The following is a 14,219-nucleotide window of genomic DNA, read 5'->3' on the forward strand; positions in this document are numbered from 1 at the left end:
CGGGTACATGTGCACCCAGGTTGCATTGGTCAACATGCCATGTTTAGTAACCCACAAAAGATCCTGTCAAGACGCATTGCACCGTCTCGCATTCTCTCCCTAAACCTCAATTGTTTACCTTTCTTGTTCAAAAAGTCTAGTTTGTTTGTCCTTCTAACTCTCCTCTCCTGTATCAAAGTCAACATTTCCTCACCACCCACCCAAACCTACACCACACGAATTAGACGTGTCAGTCAGCTAACCCCACCCTCTCCCCTCCTCCCCGGCCCGGGGAGACCATGCACGCAACGCGCCCCCGCCGCCATCGCTCGCACCCCGATTCCTCCCCTCCCCCGCTGCTCCGCAATGGCGCGCGTTGGTCACCACCCCATCTCCTACACCACCGCATCCCGACCGCGCCACCACCACACGTGCCGCCGAGTTCTTTAAAACACGAGCTCCCAGGGACTCCCCCGACAAAGTCTTAACCACACCTCGCCCGGGCTGCCTTGGAGGAGAAGCGCCATCGCCTCTTCAAACCCACCTCCCGACCCCTCGTCCTCCTACTTAAGCTCGCCTCTGCGTGTCTTGCCTTTACGCCAGTAGCCAGCCAGCCAGCCAGCAGGAGTGCCGCGTAGTGCGTACATACATGCATGCCATGGCGCGGGCCGTGCACGACCGCCTCCCGTTCCTCGCCTCGCCGGAGCCGGCGCTCGCGCCGCCGGCGCCTGCCGGGAGGCGGAGGAACCCGTCCCTCTCCGAGATGCTCAGCCTCGTCAGCGCGGCCACCGTCGACCCGGCGGGCACCGACGACGACGGCTCCGTGTTCTCCCTCCCGATGCCGCAGTCCGCGCCTGCCGGCGTAGGTGACAATAATGCGGGTGGCGAGGCGCCGGGCCGGACCATCCAGTTCCGGCTGGCGTTCACCGACCTGACCTACAGCGTCCGGCGCGCGCGCCACGGCGGGGACGGCGGCGGCGGGGGGCTCTGCCTCCCCGTGCAGCGCCGGTCCGACCGCGTCACGGCGGCGCCCGACGCGCACGCGCCGCGGACCAAGGCGCTGCTGGCCGGCGTCTCCGGGGAGGCCAAGGAGGGCGAGATCCTCGCCGTGATGGGCGCCAGCGGCTCCGGCAAGTCCACGCTCATCGACGCCCTCGCCAACCGCATCTCCCGCGACGCGCTCAAGGGCTCCGTCACGCTCAACGGCGAGCCGCTCACGGGCAACATCCTCAAGTCCATGTCCGCGTACGTCATGCAGGACGACCTGCTGTTCCCCATGCTCACCGTCACCGAGACGCTCTCCTTCGCCGCCGACTTCCGCCTGCCGCGCTCGCTCTGCGCCGCCAAGAAGCGCGCGCGCGTGCACGCGCTCATCGACCAGCTCGGCCTCCGCGCGGCCGCCAACACCATCATCGGCGACGAGGGCCACCGCGGGGTCTCCGGAGGCGAGCGCCGCAGGGTCTCCATCGGCACCGACATCATCCACGACCCCATCCTCCTGTTCCTCGACGAGCCCACCTCCGGCCTCGACTCCACGTCGGCGTTCATGGTCGTCAAGGTGCTCCGCCGCATCGCCGAGAGTGGCAGCATTGTCATTACCTCCATTCACCAGCCCAGCCAGCGCATCCTCGGCCTCCTCGACCGCCTCATCCTCCTCTCCGGTGGTCACACCGTCTTCAGCGGAGCCCCCTCCGCGCTCCCGACCTACTTCGCCGAGTTCGGGTTCCCTGTCCCCGACGACGAGAACCGCGCCGAGTTTGCGCTCGACCTCATCCGCGAGCTCGAGGCGTCGCCGACGGGGACGAAGCCTCTCGCCGACTTCCACCGCACGTGGAAGCTCATGCACGCGGCGAGGGACGACGCCGCGGCGTGGGCGCCGACGATGTCGCTCAAGGAGGCCATCAGCGCGAGCATCTCGCGCGGGAAGCTGGTGTCGGGCGCGGACGTGTCGAGCGGGGAGGCGGCGTCGATGCACACGTACGCGAACCCGTTCTGGGTGGAGATGAAGGTGCTGACGAAGCGGTCGGCGATCAACACGCGACGCATGCCGGAGCTGTTCCTCATCCGGCTCGGCGCCGTGGTGGTGACCGGCGCGATCCTGGCGACCGTCTTCTTCAAGCTGGACCAGTCGCCCAAGGGCGCGCAGGAGCGGCTGGGCTTCTTCGCCTTCGCCATGTCCACCATGTTCTACACCTGCGCCGACGCACTCCCAGTGTTCCTCCAGGAGCGGTACGTGTTCCTCCGGGAGACGGCCTACGGCGCGTACCGCCACGTCTCCTACGTGCTCTCCAACGCCATCGTCTCCTTCCCGCCGCTGGTGGTCCTTTCTCTCGCCTTCGCGCTCACCACCTTCTTCGCCGTGGGGCTGGCCGGCGGCGCGTCCGGGTTCGCCTTCTACACGCTGGCCATCCTGGCGTCCTTTTGGGCGGGGAGCGGGTTCGTGACCTTCCTCTCCGGCGTGATCCCGCACGTGATGATCGGGTACACGGTGGTGGTGGCCATCCTGGCCTACTTCCTGCTCTTCAGCGGCTTCTTCATCAACCGGGACAGGATCCCGGCCTACTGGCTGTGGTTCCACTACCTGTCGCTGGTCAAGTACCCGTTCGAGGGGGTGCTGCAGAACGAGTTCGCGCGCGGCGGCGAGTGCTTCGTGCGCGGCACGCAGATCTTCGACAACTCGCCGCTGGGGGCGCTGCCGGAGGCGGTGAAGGAGCGGGTGCTGGCGTCCATCAGCTCGGCGCTCGGGGTCGGGATCGGCGCCGACACCTGCGTGGCCACGGGGCGGAGCGTGCTGCGGCAGGCGGCCGTGACGCAGCTCGGCAAGTGGGAGTGCCTGCTGGTGACGGCGGCCTGGGGCTTCTTCTTCCGGATCCTCTTCTACTTCAGCCTCGTGCTCGGCAGCAAGAACAAGAGGAGGTGATCATTCGTGCAGCGCGCGCGGATGCGTACGTTTGATTTGAACCGTCCGAGGAGGGAAGAAGACGATGACATGATTAAGCAGATGCCACACTATTATCATCTATCGGTCTCTGCAATTGTTGAACAGATGTGCTTTTGACTTCTTTTTTCCTTTTCTTTTCTTCTCCTTGTGATTTTGCAAGTCAAATAATTAAGTGGTTCATACATTACATATGCTTTCCTATCCACTGCCCTTTTTGTTCATTTTTCCATAGTGTGTTGTAGCCTTGTAGACCTGTGAAATGAAGTATTACTGCTATTTTTGTTCCAAAATGCTTGTCCAAATCTCAGGAAAAACAAACGCAGTCTGATGCAAAGCAACATGGTTTTGTAGTGTTGTGGTCGATCACTTATTATCCGTTTCTCCCGCCTCACTTTATTTGGTGGGATGTGGTTTGGAACTTCACTCATAATGCATGCGCCGTGTTGTTCACTGGTGCAGAAAAGAAGAACGTTCCTTGTTATAGACACTGAAACGAATAAAGCAGGACCCCTTTTCGAACAACAGAGCACAAATCTGTGCCGTTCTCATGTTACCATATCCCTTTATTATGTTCCTAACCGAACATCAGATGCTAGCATATTAACATGAAAATGTCACGGCTAGCTTTCATGTGTTGGTATAACAGAGACTGGGTTAGATAGGAAGCGTGCGGGAGGGATCGAGACATGGGTTTGGGTTGGGTGATGGTTAGGTCTACTTATCATAACCAAAGGGGTCACACCTGCATCGGCGGGCCGTAATGAATGGCCACGAGACAAGGTACGCACCGGCTTACGTGCTCTCCCACTCGCTTCTCCGATACTGCATCCATCCGTAAAAGTCTCTGCTCTGCTTTGCTTGTGCGAGCGCAGCTGATCGGACATCTCTCTGGTTCTAGAGGAGAATTTAACAACAGTATTGTGGCGGAGAAAGCAGCAAGGATGGGGTTTGGTTTCGCTTGGGCGTAACCATTGTTGATTGGTAGCTCAACCAGTTTTCTCTAGAATATATATACAGCTTCCTTGAAACATTTCCCGTGCCGCCTCCCCCTCTGACAATGTACCCAGTACCGAAACAAAAAATGCTCAACACCTCCTACTACCACTTGTATGTAGTAAGAGTATGTGCCAGTAGCGGCTCGTTTTTCGGCTTGGAACGGACGAAAGCGGCAACCGAGCCATTCCAGAGGAAGCACCATGATGATCATGGTCGTCCGAGTGGCTGGTCGTCGGGCAAGAAGATTCCCGACAGAGGACATGCTGATCTGTCCGCCCGGCGACCGACAGGCGATCGATGCAGGCGGGGGTGCACTGGACTGGACCGGACCGGGCCGTGAGCAGACGAGCTGCAGCGTACCAAACCGGCGAGACGAGGAGAGACGCTTCCCTCTGAGGGCATCTCCAATGCTCAGCGCTTAGATGGGCAATATTCTTCTTTGTAGCGCCCGCATTAGAGTCCATTCCTACAACGCTAGCAGGCGCTAGGCCAGTTAGAAAAGAACGGAGAGATTGGCTAATCCCACAACGAAAAAGCCGGAGCGTCCGAGGACTTTCCTGGCATCGACGCTAGCTAATTTCCTTAACTTGGCCGGGAATCACACCTAACGGCCAGGAATTTGATCCTAGCGCTCGGCCTAAGCACCGGCGTTGTACATGCCCTGAGACGGGCACGGCGAAGCCTTCTCCCTGTTTGAAAACTGTTCTTTTCCCGCAGACCTGCGCCTGGGAGTCGCTTCCCTCGTGAGTACCGCGTTGTGTGCTGGTCGTAGCAGTATAATAATGCGCGCGCATGCATACGCGAGGGGTGCGCCCGGTCTTGGTGCAGGCCAGCGACCCCACACCCGAACGCCCACTCGCCGGATCGTCTTCGAATGGAGAGCGGTGCCCTGTTATTGGTTTGTCTGAAATCTTTCAAGAAGGAATGATGCAATCTTCCACTTAGTAATTCAGAAACTCCTCCTTTCCATTGTTAAAATCGCCATCATTTCAACACGTGTGTGGTTGTTTAACATTGGAGCCTCCCACCATGAAACGTGACATCAGTTACTGAATTAGTTGTTTCATGCCAATTGGAATATTCAGCAAACTTAGTTGGTTTCCTTGGCCGTATCACGACGACAGATGTTTGCCCCATTGAGCTTTTCGTCTATATTGAAATATCCAAAATCTTATAATGCTGAACGGAGGGAGTGTGCATTTAGCACATCTTGTTGCCATGGTTTCCCACATGGGTTTAAGGTTACATGTTTTTGCTAGAGATTGCCAAAGGTAAATGATGTGCATATTGAAGAAACCTGTATGAGTTGTTGTATAAGTAAGATGATGCTCGTTTCCTTGCTCTGTGTTCTGCCCTGCAATTGTGCCTACTGCCAACTAATCGGTACTGATAAATAGTACATTGATAAGAGGAGCATTCCCAAATTTAGGTGCAGTATAATCTTCTGGTTATTTTGACAGGGGAAGCCATAGAGGTGCCCCCAACAGTAAATGTTAGACAAAACTTGTTCAACTTATGAATATTTGTTAGTATTTATTCTCAATTTTAAAAGTATTAACTTTAATTGGATCTCAATGTTAAATTGACAAATCTTGACATCTACAAACTAAGATTGTCAGGTGACTGAGAGTAAAAAGTGAAATAGTAAATACTAGAGACTTATTCTTGCTCGCAAAAGACACTGCACACTTAGTCCTCAAAATAAAGAACGCACGACCTTTCTTTCCTATTCCCGGCATATTACTTCTGCTAGATAACGAATAGAGCGGGTTGAGGTGGACGGCTGATGCAGATTTTCAAAACCTTTTGAGTTTATTCCAGCTAGAGCAAGTTTCATTTTTAGAAGTGATGACCTGTAAGGAGTGGCGGAGCTAGGAATTTGCTCCTGGGTATTCTTGGTTTTTTTTTTTGCAATGCAATATAACAGGACAACAAATGTGCGGTAAGATAGCAACATCAATGAGTCAATGACCATATATCGATAAAAAAATATGGCAACATCTCTAACAATTAAGAAAGATTACAAAACAACAAGGGAAATTACAATATAACTCTACGGTCCCCTTTCTGAGTCTTTAACTTGCTTGAAGAATTCTCACTCAACAAACATGACCAAGCAATTTTTCAAATATTCGTCACCCATTTTATTCCTTAGTTGATTCTTCACATAGTTCATAGAGGAAAGTACCATTTCAACAGATTTTGACAAAAAGATGCATCAGCACATCACTACACCCACATCACAAGAACAATTACATCTACGTAAATCACAAGAACAAAGTAGCGATCAGTAGCATGGACTTGTAAAAAAGCTTGTGAATTGTTGAAAGTCAGAGGAGAAATTACCTGAAGAAACTTGTTTGGCAGCGGTACTGGCCGTGGATGGATCTTTTGGGGGCTTCGGGGAGGCAGCCGACCAGGACAACCGTCAATCGGAGGAGCGGGACTGCGCTACGGGAGGCTTGCCGCCGCAGAAACCTGGCTCCTCCTGGGAGCGACAGACTGGCCGCAGAAACCGCCGCCGCTGCCCGGCGTGGGCGCGTGGCTGCCGTCGTTGGCCGGCGCCGCCGTCAGGAGTCAACTAGAGTTGGGAATCGGGTGGGAATCGCCGGACTGGCCGACTGGCAGGGAGTGCGATCTGCTCGCTCGTGTCGAGTGTGGCGTGGAATGGACCTGTGGACGCAGAGACTGACGGGTGGGCCGCCCTGCCGCTTTGGGCTTCATTTCCTTTTCTTTTTGGATGGATTTGGAGGGAAGCCGCGTCTTCCTCCTTTCACTCCGGAAAACCCCACTGCTCTCCGTCTCGCTCTGAAGAAAGGAAACCCTACCCCGTCGCCGCTGCCGGGCGGCCGCCACCCACGCCGTGCCCCGTCCGGCCGTCGCGTTCGGCCGTTCGGCCTTCGCTCTACCCAGCAGGCCGGCAATCTTCCCCTTCCGTCCCCTTCTTCGTTGCTTCCCCAGGCAATTGCCCCGGCGAGGCGTCGACCCCGTTCGATCTCGAGGAGGAGCAACCCCGGCGGCCTGCGCCCTTCGGCATTCCGCCTCAGAAGCAGCAGCAACAAAGGTATCCCTCATCTCAGACTCTCGCAATTCCCAAATCCCAATTTTTATCTTGTTAATGCCGAAAAGAGACGCCTCTTATGTGTTTATCAAATGCTGAAATACAAAGAAATGTAGTATCTCTTTTCTCTTGCTGCTGACCTCAAACGTATAGCCATTTGCCTGGATTGAAACATGATCTTCAAGTCCATGGATATACCCATTTGGCCTGGTTCGAGATTTTCAGCCCGTTAACTGATAACACCGTAGATGGCCGTATGCATCGTTCTGATGCAGAGGCCGGGGTAACCCCCTTTTCGAAAAAAAAAACTGATAACACCGTAACCTGAAAGCTTTACATGCGTTTGTTTCACGTGGCCTGTAATTAGGTCCCATGTAATCGGTTTACATCACAAGTTCACAACTCATGGTCGATACCGCCCACTCCCCAGCTGAATCGAAAACCGTTATTTAGGTTCTCCCACGCAGATCCTGGATGCCTGGCAATTTACATGCAATTTTGATCTTTTTCATCCATTTGTTTTGGATTGGGATCCTTGCTTCCATTTTTCAAGGTAATGCAGAGTTGCTGTTCAGAAAAGATTTTTCCTAACTGTGTTCTAAACCGAACATTGCACTGTACTTGTATACCGTTACATTTCAAAAGCTAACAAAGTTGAGTTTTTCCCACTCCTTTTCCATTACCAACTTATTCTGATTCAACTATTATTTTTGTTACGATTTCTTATGAGTTATGCAACAAATCTTGACTTTTGTTACCTTGAAACTGGGTTTTTTTTGCCCTTAGTTTCTCGCCCGGGGCGTCAGCCAGTCCGGGCTCTACGGATGGGCGCCGCCGCGGGAGTTCTGCGGACGACGGTGGCGGACAGCTCCAGGAACGAGGAGGAAGAGGAGCAGCAGTGTCACATCTGCCGCCACCCCGCCGAGCCGGAGCGCCCCCTGCGCCTGCCGCGGCAGCATCCGCTTCGTCCATGATGACTGCCAGCTCCAGTGGCTCTCCACCACCCGCCAGCGCCGCTGCGAGGTACCTATCACCCTCTCCTCCTCCCCTGCCTAGGCTTTCCACCCTCTCCACCATCCGTCAACGCCTGCGTCCGCGAGTTCAGCTGCCCGCTATGCTCATATGTGAGTTCCTGAACAAACAAAAGAGAAAACTGCAAATGCCTGAAGAATATAGCACCATGGTCAACTTTGCATACTAGCTGCTACACACATCCAGATTTTTCTATGAATAATTACACTCTAAGCGGGCTCACAGACGTCCGCGTCTGCCTGCATCCTGAGGCTGAAGCACTGCGAAGAAATTGTCCCTTTAGATCCTCTTTTCTTTTCGTTCTTGACCCGACAGATCCTCTTACCTTTATGTAAAATGGGGCCAACTGACAAGTGCTGAACTTTGATTGATCAGGTGTGCGGACAGGAGATCTCTATCCGCCCCATCCACGGCGTGGATGCCTCGGCCCTGGCAACGCTTGCGAGTCTCATTGTATCACTGTTGTGCCTCATCCTGACAGTCAAGGTTGCCTGGGAGCTCACCAGCCTGTACCTATGGCGCCTCGCGCTCGCCAGGAGCCGCGCCGAGGCCTTCCGTCTGCTCTCCGTCCGCCCCTTTGAACCTCCTGTCCTTGCTCAACTGGCGCTCCGAGCTGAACGCGTGTTTCACGCAAAGTACGGGGGACGTCGGAGCCGCTGCCAGGTCGCCGTGCTGCGCCTCCTTCAGTTTTCCGTGGCGGTATGCTTACTCTCCTTGCTCCTCAACCAGTCTAGTATATCTGCTGATACTTTATTAATATTGTGGTTTTGATACTACAATGATGTGGTCCTACATTCTTCCCATACTAGTAAAGCACCAATTAACGTGCCTATGTTCTCTACTACTCCCTCCGTTCACTGTTATAAGATGTTTTAACTTTTTTCTGAATCGTTTTACTGTGTTTGTTCACCTCGTTTCAGTCCGTATCATCTATATTGAAATATCCAAAGTCTTATAATAGTGAACGGAGGGAGTAGCATTTAGCACATCTTGTTGCCATGGTTTCCCACATTGGTTTAAGGTTACATGTTATGGCTAGAGATTGCCAAAAGTAAATGATGTCCATATTGAAGAAACCTGTAAGAGTTGTTGTATAAGTAAGATGATACTCATTTCCTTGCTCTGTGTTCTGCCCTGCAATTGTGCCTACTGCCAATTAATCGGTACTGAACTACTGATAAATACATTGATAAGAGGAGCATTCCCAAATTTAGGTGCAGTATAATCTTCTGGTAATTTGACAGGGAAGCCGTAGGGGTGCCCCCGACAGTAAATGTTAGACAAAGCTGTACAAGTATATACAGTAGAAAAAGATAGAAGGTGGGCAGGGGTAATGTGCAACATGGTAGGGACCTAAACAAGGGAATTTACCCAAGAGATAAAAGGGCCAGCACGCTCAGCAGAGTCTGAAAGTCTGTCTGCACAACTGACAGTGTCTTAACTTGTTCTTTTTGGTGCTTTCCCGTTGTGATCATGCAGTGTTTTTAAGGCTAATCCTATCCGGGCTTTTACAAGGTTTTGGCTTAGTTCATGCTTTTGAAATGGATGCTTTACATTTCTTTTTCTGCTTGTCATTTTACATGTCTCTAAAAAATTCTAACATATGCCTATCTAATCAGGTGACAATGGTTGACATGGTTCTGGCCTGTACATCTGCATTTACCCCTTTCACACTTGGAAGGATAATCCTATTGTGCACAGGTGAATTCGACTCCTTTGCTGCAACACCCTCTGTCCTCCTAGTCGGATATTGGTTTATCTTCTCGCTGGCGCTGGGTGCCACTTTCGCTTGGGTTCTTCATACTACTGGGTAAGCCCTGTAGTTTTGTTTCATTTTCTAATATAGTCTAATTTTCACCTTATTTCCAAGATATGTGTCTTCTTCCAAATTATAGTTTACAGGATAGAAACCTTTTTTCTTTCTAATATATTTGCCAGGGGCGTCTTCCCGAGACTCGCCAGGGGCTTCCGCGCGCTCTGCCGTCTACCTGAGCTGGCCTGGGACTTCTGCGTCTATGACCTTGATAAGTATGTCGTGGATGAGCCTATTGTCATTGGGCAGAGGTTGGAAGATGTCGCCGACGGTAGGTGAAAGCGGGGAACTCTGTTTCCAGTAGTTGGTAGGAACAGGGATCTGGTGATATATACAGTATATATATGTATACCATGCATACTTAGGAATATATATATAGGCCACGTTATTGAGATGATGCTAGGCATATAAATTTCTGGTGAAACTTGTAGATGTGGATGCAGTTTCCCATGTGGAAGTTACCGAGGGTTGCATCGGTCGGTCAGTTCGACAGCGTCGTTCCTTTTTTGTTGAACTGAACTGATGTTCGTAAATTTCTGCCCCTTTTTTCTGTGGACCACTGGCAGGATAGGCTGAGGAGAAACGAGATGATGCTGGTTGCCTTTCTTAATTTTTGCAATTCCTTTCAGTTTCACTGGATGGTTTTTGGTGCATGCCAGATATGCTTTGTCCCTGTCAAAAGGCATATATACTTGTTTGTTTTGGCAGAGTAGCCACTAAATTTCCCGCAAAAAAAAAAGAGTAGCCACAAAATGCTTCAGGCAATCAGCTTAGAATTTCTTGTGAGTTTGGGGAAGTTTATCTTGGAGCCTGTTTTGGCAGAGTAGCCACTAAATGTTTCAGTCAATCAGCTTAGAATTTCTTGTGAGTTTGGGGAAGTTTATCTTGGAGCCTGTTTTGCCAAGATGTCACAAATTCAGCACGGAAATTTGTTTCTTATATGCGGTTCTGTTATCACTCAGATATGTTGGGATTGTGAGCAAAGTGTACCCTACACAATTTTTGGCTGACCAAAAAATTAGTGTTTGTTTGGATGATTGCCAACCTTTTAGCATGCCGAGCACAACATGCCATCGTGCAAACTAAAGGCCCAAACAAGCGAATTGTGCGTCGTACGAGTCGTTCGGTTATATAACAAAATATGTAACTTTCGCCAAATACATTTTCCCTTTAGAAAAATGTTGATGAAGATTGCCGTGGAACATAAAAATCATCACAGAGAGCATATTCTGCCGGCCCTGAATAATCTGTAGCTCCATTGCCAATCTGCTACGCATTGGCCAACTCAAATATAGTTCAGACTGAAGTGTCAAAAGCATCAAAATTTCACTCTCAGGAAGATCAGCTAACAAACGATTGCAATCCGGCAGCTTCCAAACTATACTAAGTATACCTGAAAGCCTGTACCTGTGCTAGAAATGTATCTGGCAATCAGGCAATAATGACTTACTTCGGGAGAAAAAACATAGTTCAGAGAACAAACACACTAAAAAAGGCAGATAGCTCAGTAACACACGATCAATATCACGATGCTAACCTGGAACACTGGGTCTTACTGTTGATTCCAAGTTCACAAACCATGTAGGTCTCTAGGTGCATATTTGCTACTCAGGCAAGCATACAAATCTTTGCAGCTACATGGCAATGCACGAACAATCACACACCGGTTCTATGCAAATTCCCAGATCCTCATCAAGTTTCTTCATCGAAATACACTAACAGATCTTGCTGTCATATTATGAGGCATCAAGATGTTAATCAATGTTCTCTTCTCACTGTACAAATGAAATTGTTTGCTCATAAAGGAAATATAACAAAGTGGGCACGAAGCAAAACTGAGACTTGGCAAAATGACAGCAGTGATTGAATTCGCCTAGTTTGCAACACAAGCAATCCAAATTACCCCTGGTCTCACCGGCAACATTTGAAGCTAAAAGAAATAAGCAGAAGTGAAGATTTACCACAGTACATAGACAAATATAAGTTAAATCCTGCATCTGTATAGTATGATCAACATCACAAGGAGGAGAAATTGAACAGGTAGGGCTGCATTTCCTGTCATCATGTATCCCCTCGCAGCAACACTCTAGAGCTCGAACTCCTCCTCACGGAGAGCCATCTCCGCAGCCTCCTCCTCATCGTCATCCAGAGCAAAGTACTGGTTCCTCTCAGCCGGCTTGAACATGTAGAACATGAACATGTAGAATGCCATGGTGGCCACCTCCTCTGCCGCGACACTCACCCATCTGTACTTGTAGTTGGTGATTGTCTTGAGCGCGTAGACAATGATCCTTGTGAAGTACAAGTATCCAATCACAACGACGTAGAACTGGCGGAAGAGCGTGAGCTTGGCGAGGGTTCGGGCAGCCTTGCCGTCTGTCTTGGACGACTCGCGCAGGGAACGCATCGACCACACAACCGGGAAGAGCACCGCGCAGCAGCAGGCTACATCAACAAACAAGAAGATCTGGTTCCATGTCACCCATGCTTGCAAGTATTGCCCGGTCTCACCAACGACGGCTGCAGCAATGTTAGCTGCAACCTGCAACGGGATCACCACCATGAGCACCTTCTTCTCCTTGTCCTGCAGGAAGGGCTTGAGGAACGACCAGCCGGTACCAATCAGCGCGATCACGGCGAACAAGATCACACCCTTAACAAGCTGGAACAGATAGAACATGACGTCCCAGCCATGCGAAGATCCGGCGACGCGGATGTAGTGCTGGTCCTCGGCGGCCGAGATGCAGTAGAGCATACGGGCGAGGAGCAGGCAGGACATGAGGTGGTGGATGCGGTGCGCCGAGAGGCGGTTGTGGTAGAGGGTGAGGTAGAGCCAGGCGGCCAGGAAGGCGACGTAGCCGAGCGCGAAGAAGGCGTAGATCGTCGGGACGGGGGCCTGGCCGACGGAGAGGTAGTCCTTGGTGCCGTCGGGGTTGGTGTTGTACATGTCGGTGCGTACCTCCATGGTGACTGCGGTCTCGGGCGCGCAGTTGGCGAAGAAGAGGCTGTACTCGTCGGGGTGGGAGACGGGGAAGGTCTTGCTGTAGTTGCCGGTGGCGTCGAGGTCGCCGAAGGTGAAGAGCGGGATGACGTAGCGGCTGTTGAGGACGCAGCCCGTGTTGGGGTCGGGGTTGGGGTTCAGATCCGTGGGCGGCGGCTGCTCGTAGATGGCCTCGAAGAGGGCCTCGTCGGAGAGGAGGAAGAAGCCGAGCTGCGCGGGCTCCGGCTTGGCGAGCTTGGAGACGGCCTTGGCGCCGGTGAGCGCGATGGAGACGGACCCGCGGTGCGAGAAGCCGAACTTCTCGAAGAGGATGGTCCCGCGGGAGTCGTCCTTGAAGGACTCCTGCTTGATCTCCGCCGCGGCCGGGCGGAGGACGGCCCCGGCCACCGCGAGGAGCAGGAGCAGGCGGCGCGCGGCATCGGCGGGCGCCATCGCGGCGAGATCTGGTTGGGGGGAGGGGGGGAGGGGGCCGGGTCGTGGAGGTGCGCGTATTGGCCAGACGCGTCTGGTAGACTTTCACTTGGGCTCAGGCGCAGCTTATGGAGACGGGATAGCGGGCGAACGAGCCGTCGGATCCGCCTCGAGATTGGTGAGGCCGCCGTGGGGGAGACTTTGACCGGCGACCTTAGCCGGGAAGCATCAGGGGGAGTTTCGCGGTCTGGCTGGACCGTTGGATTCTCATCGAACGGACGGGTGCAATGCGTCGAACGTGTAGACGCAGCCCGTGACAGAGAAGTCTTTGTAACAGGGGAGAGTGTCGCAGCGTCTCGCCGGGTCAAGCAAGTTCGCCACGGTCGTCGTCGTCGCCGTCGTCGAGGGGGTAAATACGCAGGGCGACGCGCTGATCGACGGACGCACTGATTGACGCGCAGAAGCAGAAAAGTTGTTAACCGCCAGAATGGAAATATTCGCCCAAAAAAAGATGTTAGGAAAAGGTGCACTGCTGTGCTGCCCTTTCATTTTTGCGGAGAAGCCGCCGGAGTGGTGGTGAAAGTGACATCCTACTTCTAAAACAATAATGGTGCGATCCTTGTTCGTTTCGCCCGGAATGGCGCCGCGAAGTTTCTGAGGTTTCTAGGGAGCGAAAAGGGGATACGGCAACAACCGACCAAGCAGAACCGAACAGCTCTGCTGCTCGGCGGAGCCGTGCACGGCCGTTCTTTTTTTTTTCTTTCACGCTCCGGAAAGTGTCTCGCCGTCTCGTGGCCGTCCAGAGCAGAGCAGGATTCATCATGCGTGTATCGTGTAATGTCGCGACTCGCAGAACGCACCGAGCGGCACGGCTGGCCGGCGGGTCATGCCGCAGCACCAGCACGCTCCTCCCACGGTACGTACCGGTGTACACACGTTGCTGCTCATGCACGCATGGGGCGTGCGCCGCTCTGGCTCGACGCCA

At 52.8% G+C, this 14,219-nt stretch overlaps 3 protein-coding genes and 1 long non-coding RNA gene across 4 annotated transcripts; 2 read left to right on the top strand and 2 right to left on the bottom strand.

Moving 5' to 3' along the window:
* The first annotated feature begins 278 nt into the window (after positions 1–278).
* On the top strand, positions 279–3,210 carry LOC125545221 (ABC transporter G family member 6). Its single transcript, XM_048709112.2, has one exon. The coding sequence runs from the start codon at positions 629–631 to the stop codon at positions 2,897–2,899; it is 2,271 nt and encodes a 756-aa protein (XP_048565069.1). The 5' UTR covers positions 279–628; the 3' UTR covers positions 2,900–3,210.
* Positions 3,211–5,900: 2,690 nt separating this feature from the next.
* On the bottom strand, positions 5,901–6,614 carry LOC147980643 (uncharacterized). The gene is made up of 2 exons (XR_015598580.1): positions 6,263–6,614; positions 5,901–6,174 (listed from the first exon to the last, which is right to left on the bottom strand). It is a non-coding gene; the product is annotated as an uncharacterized LOC147980643 (long non-coding RNA).
* Positions 6,615–6,656: 42 nt separating this feature from the next.
* On the top strand, positions 6,657–11,510 carry LOC125546999 (uncharacterized). The gene is made up of 6 exons (XM_087515693.1): positions 6,657–6,677; positions 6,735–6,980; positions 7,764–8,000; positions 8,385–8,708; positions 9,629–9,819; positions 9,948–11,510. The coding sequence occupies exons 1-6, from the start codon at positions 6,657–6,659 to the stop codon at positions 10,099–10,101; spliced, it is 1,173 nt and encodes a 390-aa protein (XP_087371819.1). The 3' UTR covers positions 10,102–11,510.
* A 154-nt stretch (positions 11,511–11,664) lies between these two features.
* Positions 11,665–13,309, bottom strand: LOC125545222 (protein CANDIDATE G PROTEIN-COUPLED RECEPTOR 7-like). Its single transcript, XM_048709113.2, has one exon. The coding sequence runs from the start codon at positions 13,253–13,255 to the stop codon at positions 11,909–11,911; it is 1,347 nt and encodes a 448-aa protein (XP_048565070.1). The 5' UTR covers positions 13,256–13,309; the 3' UTR covers positions 11,665–11,908.
* Between the last annotated feature and the right edge of the window lie 910 nt (positions 13,310–14,219).

The sequence above is a fragment of the Triticum urartu genome, chromosome 3A (assembly GCF_056163025.1).
Source record: "Triticum urartu cultivar PI428250 chromosome 3A, HENAU_Tu73, whole genome shotgun sequence".
In the NCBI taxonomy this organism is placed as follows: Eukaryota; Viridiplantae; Streptophyta; class Magnoliopsida; order Poales; family Poaceae; genus Triticum; species Triticum urartu.